General features: G+C 38.4%; 2 protein-coding genes across 4 annotated transcripts; one reads left to right on the top strand and one right to left on the bottom strand.

Annotated features, from left to right (window-relative positions):
* The first annotated feature begins 768 nt into the window (after nt 1-768).
* On the top strand, nt 769-2798 carry LOC108721126 (hydroxyacylglutathione hydrolase, mitochondrial). 3 transcript variants are annotated; one of them, XM_018445499.1, is made up of 6 exons: nt 918-936; nt 1049-1106; nt 1345-1454; nt 1852-2197; nt 2269-2372; nt 2436-2798. In XM_018445499.1, the coding sequence occupies exons 3-6, from the start codon at nt 1407-1409 to the stop codon at nt 2706-2708; spliced, it is 771 nt and encodes a 256-aa protein (XP_018301001.1). In that variant the 5' UTR covers nt 918-936; nt 1049-1106; nt 1345-1406; the 3' UTR covers nt 2709-2798. The 3 variants fall into 3 exon arrangements, with proteins under 3 accessions (XP_018301000.1, XP_018300999.1, XP_018301001.1); XM_018445497.1 differs by having other exon boundaries at nt 770-1050; XM_018445498.1 differs by lacking the exon at nt 1345-1454 and having other exon boundaries at nt 769-1050.
* Nucleotides 2799-2938: 140 nt separating this feature from the next.
* Nucleotides 2939-4176, bottom strand: LOC108721127 (non-histone protein 10). The gene is made up of 4 exons (XM_018445500.1): nt 3986-4176; nt 3836-3906; nt 3412-3757; nt 2939-3335 (listed from the first exon to the last, which is right to left on the bottom strand). Exons 1-4 carry the CDS (start codon nt 4082-4084, stop codon nt 3225-3227), a joined length of 627 nt encoding a protein of 208 aa, XP_018301002.1. The 5' UTR covers nt 4085-4176; the 3' UTR covers nt 2939-3224.
* Nucleotides 4177-4747: the final 571 nt, after the last annotated feature.

Raw genomic sequence — 4747 nt, 5'->3', positions numbered from 1 at the left:
CCGACTATGAATACCGGCCTAAGAGCGGTCATGCTTCTGGATGCATTTAATGGCTGCGGTCCACTTGACGCTACAAACGTTTCGAAGCGTTTGAACGGCCAATCAGAACAAAGAATTTTACGAATTGACTAATCAAAGAAGCGTTTGTAGCGTCAAGTGGACCGCAACCAATGGGTGTATCCAGTACCACGACCACTCACTGAGCGCTCAGTGAGCGCTTGTATCTGTTTGGTCTATATTTTTAGTTCTAACGGAATATGCCAATCGGATGCAAGAGCTCACTGAGCGCTCAGTGAGCAGTTGTAGTACTGAACGCACCCATTAACTCACTTTATACTACTTAATAAATGGCTGCGTTCAGCAGAACGTTTGTTTTGCAACTGTTGGAAGTTTCCTTCGCGCTGATTGGATAATACTTTTAGATCTAGAAGAATGGTCCTATCTCAGCAGACAATCATAAAACGGTTGCAAAACTGTTGAGTCTGCTAAACGCAGCCAATGAAGCGCGAAGAGGAAAAAGGACACGTAGCGAGATCTGACGTAGAAGATGCATAGAGATCAGTCGTAGCAATGGCTGCGTTCAGCAGAGAAAGCAGCTTTGCAACTGTTGTAAAATTCTTCAATACGATTGGTTCTTGCTTTTGGTTCCTTACAGATCTAAACGTATAAACCAATCATATTGAAGAATTTTACAACAGTTGCAAAGCTGCTTTCTCTGCTGAACGCAGCCAATATCATTTATTTCTTCACAGTTGGCAGGTCTAGGACTCTGAACGCGGTATCTCGACTGACCTCGACGTCCTCGACCCTCGACTCTCAAAAGGGGCGTGGTTTGCCCGAACTGCGTACACCACGTTAATCCCTTCCACCATGTTTACATCTCATTTTCTGCCATATCAGCAAGGCAAGTGGTGAAGCTAAAGAGTGACAAATTTTGTGCGTACAAAATAAATGAGACATCGAGTTTCTTTGTCATCATGTTTCGTCAAATTGCACTACGTGCATGTCCAACATGGCTTGAAAATAAACTCACGTTTTTGTATTTCAGGGGTATGTTATATATTTTCCCGTTTGCGTTTGACATCACCTTGTGTGCCGTAGCTACCGTATGTACATTTGTGTGTTTACTGCTACTACTAGTACCAATATTTTGCCTTGCATTACATTGTCGATTTTTTAGTTTATTTATTTTATCGTTTCTTTTATTTTACATCTTATTTAATCAATATTTTCAAATTTATGATTGATAAAAGTGTATCAGACAAAACATGCTCATCTATCAAAAGTTGTATATGCATACATTTTATAAATTGCATTTTACTTACTTTCTTTGTAACATTTCAGCAAAGAGTGCTTCTGTCAATGGCAGATCGCATAGTCTAAGTGCAACGGTAGATCATTCCAATATGAAAGTACAAATATTACCAGCCCTTCAAGATAATTATATGTATTTAGTACGTGCTTTCTTTGTACATATATTTTATACTGTATTGTTTTACACAAGAAAGATATATATATATATATATATATATATATAAAATCTCTATAGCCATTCGATATACGATAAAATGTCATAGACTACGTTTACACGGCTCGATTTATTTAATTTAGGCCAAAATTATAACGTCGATGTTATGAAACTGGCCAATCATAGCTGTTCCTCCGAAGAATGGAACGACTGTGACTGTGTTGGCCAGTTTCCTAACATTGATGTAATAACTTGGGCATCAATCGATCTGTGCAAATGTAGTCTTAGAATAAATGTTATGATAAAATGTTAAAATGTACAAACTTTTTCAATATCTTTACTTTATATTCTCGTCATATAATATTTTCGAAATTTCATAAAAGATTATCGACGAAGAAACACAGGAAGCTGCCATTGTAGATCCTGTCGATCCAGAAGCCGTAACTGCAGCTGTCCAACAAAATGATGTCAAATTAACAAAGGTTTTAACTACTCATCATCATTGGGATCATGCTGGAGGAAACGCCAAGCTGTCCAAACGCTTCGCCGATCTTGTGATATACGGTGGAGATGACAGAGTAGAAGCCATTAATCATAAAATTATGCACAATGATACATTCAACATTGGCAATTTATCGGTCAAGTGTCTTGCAACACCTTGTCATACGCGTGGACACATTTGTTACTATGTTACGGGAGAAGGACAACATTCACCATCTGTATTCACAGGTAAAGTTAGGTGTATAACGGAGGGAAAATGTCCACAAATACAATAAATAGATGCTTAACCCGCTTAAAAGGGGACACGCTGTTTGCTGGAGGCTGTGGAAAATTTTTCGAAGGTACCGCAGATCAAATGTACAAGGCACTCGTCGAGATTCTAGGCTCTTTACCCGAAGAGACGGTAAGTTACGCTCGAGTAAAATTGTAATTCAGTTCTCAAACGAATCATTTTTATAATTTACAGAAGGTGTATTGTGGACACGAATATACAGTCAACAACCTCAAGTTTGGTTTATACGTGGAGCCTGGGAACGTGGCGATACAACAAAAATTGGATCAGGTGCACACTCAACGTGCTAATAATCTTCCAACGGTGCCTAGCACTATTAAAGACGAAAAGCTGACAAATCCGTTTATGAGAGTGCACGAACCATCCGTTATGAAACACGTACAGCAAAATGACCCCGTTCAGACGATGTCGTACTTACGGCGCGAGAAAGATAACTTTAAAGTTTAATTTTTCGATAAAACGCTTTCTTTTTATATTTATCAAATATATTTACATGTAGTCGTTAACATAAACTTTCAATGTAAAAGATACGAGATGACCGAACGAGAAATTTTATTTTTGTGTTCCCGTGTATAATGCGTCATGGTGTGTCCAATAACAAAATAAATATCCATATATATCTTCTTTTTTTCTCATTCGTCCGTCGTTCATTCAATTTCCTGAATTTTATCACACTATTTTTTTATCGCAGTCCTCTATCTTTTCAATATAAATTTTTCTACATAAAAATTTCTCGGATTATCTTTGGAGTTTCTTGCTCTTGTTTTTGATATATCCATCAATGTTGATCAAATGTTGATCACATGCGTTATTGATAGACGCGCTTGGTGAATCAAAAGCAGATACACGGAGCTATCTATAAACATTTGTGATTTTTTTGCTTACAATTGCTATTATACAGTTTTTACAAAACTATGATTATCCTTCTTCCACAATTAATATTCATTACTTTAATGCCAAACATCACGTTACATTTACTGGCAACTGACACGGCGCGTCTTCAGCCTTCTTATTATATATTTGCATTTCAGCGACATACTTCTCTTTGGATCTCTCATACATGTCATAATACACCTGAAACAATATGTAATGAACAAGTCGAAACACAATCAAAGTCAATATTCATACAATACATAATGTTACATCTTACTTTTTTATCCTCAGAACTGAGAGATTTCCAAGTAGTTGCCAATTGTCTAGTAAGTTCTTGCTTACTGGGCTCTGGTTCTCCAGCTAAACGTTCCATCACACGAGGTCTTTGCTCTTGACAAAATTGGAAGAAAGGATTAGCGGGTCTTTTTGGTGCGTTCGGATCAGCTTTCGTGGTCTTTCTTTTCGCTCCTTTCCTGGGCTTCTCCTCCTTAGCACTATGAGAGGTACCTTTTCCTCCTTTCTCCAATTTTGGAGTCGTTTGAAACACGCTGTTCTCTTCAAGTACACCCATTGGAGCTTCCCGCCATCGATCTCCATGTCGATCCAATCGATCGATCAAGAATCTAAGAATCAATATCAGGGACGACGAAAATGTAAGGAAATTTTAGATATTAAACAATATAACTTGTAATAAAACTAACTTTTTCTCTTTCCTCGTGCGTCGAAGAAGCTTCCTTACTTTCTGGATTCTGTAGACCAACCTTTCATTTTCCTATCATTTAAAAAATACTATATAGTTAAAAAAAAACCGTCGGATAACGATTTCGTTCCACAAGGAAGAGAAACTTAACCTGTTGTAAAACTTGACATCTATCCAGTAGCAATTGATATTTCCTTTTGTAAATGTCAACCTCTTCCGGTTCTACGTCATATTCGGAATCATCGGACATTGTGAAAGACTTGAAAATTTCTAACGAAACGAATATGCAAGAGACAATTACGGATAAAAACAATTCTTCTAGACCCTCTGCTTGGATCTCCCATAGACATACAATACGAGCGCATACGAGCGCATACGAGCGCATACGAGCGCATACGAGCGCATACGAGCGCATACGAGATCGTGGTATAGAGACGAGGGTATGCTCACGCGCACGATAGCTTCAGGGACTGCACAGAACGAAAGGAACAGGGAACGGAGAACAGAAAATAAGAATTTCAACCTATCAGAAATCTTATGCTGCTAAATTCACCCTGCATCCGATTTTCGTCGTATGTACGAAATGGTCTGCATCCAATTAGAAAACGGGATTCCGATAATACGAAGCAAAATTCATCGGAATCCTGTTTTCCGATTGGTTGCGGAGCGTCGTACGACGAAAATCGGATGCAGGGTGAATCCAGCAATACGCTTTTCGAAATCCCATGTCGTCAATCTACCAAGCGCGTTGGAGTGAGTAAGAGCTATCGTAGGAGCATATTGGAACATGTTGGAGCATGCGACGCGAACAAACCTTCGGTTTTTTTAAGAAGTAAAAAATTGACCGATCACAGTCGATTATTCTTCTCACATTCGTGAGTGTGATTGGTCAATTTCTTACTCTAAAGCCTGC

The sequence above is a fragment of the Mycetomoellerius zeteki genome, unplaced genomic scaffold (assembly GCF_001594055.1).
Source record: "Mycetomoellerius zeteki isolate Tzet28-1 unplaced genomic scaffold, Tzet1.0 scaffold162, whole genome shotgun sequence".
NCBI lineage: Eukaryota > Metazoa > Arthropoda > Insecta > Hymenoptera > Formicidae > Mycetomoellerius > Mycetomoellerius zeteki.
Note: the sequence above shows the minus strand (reverse complement) of the source record. Positions and strands in the feature narration are given on the sequence as shown.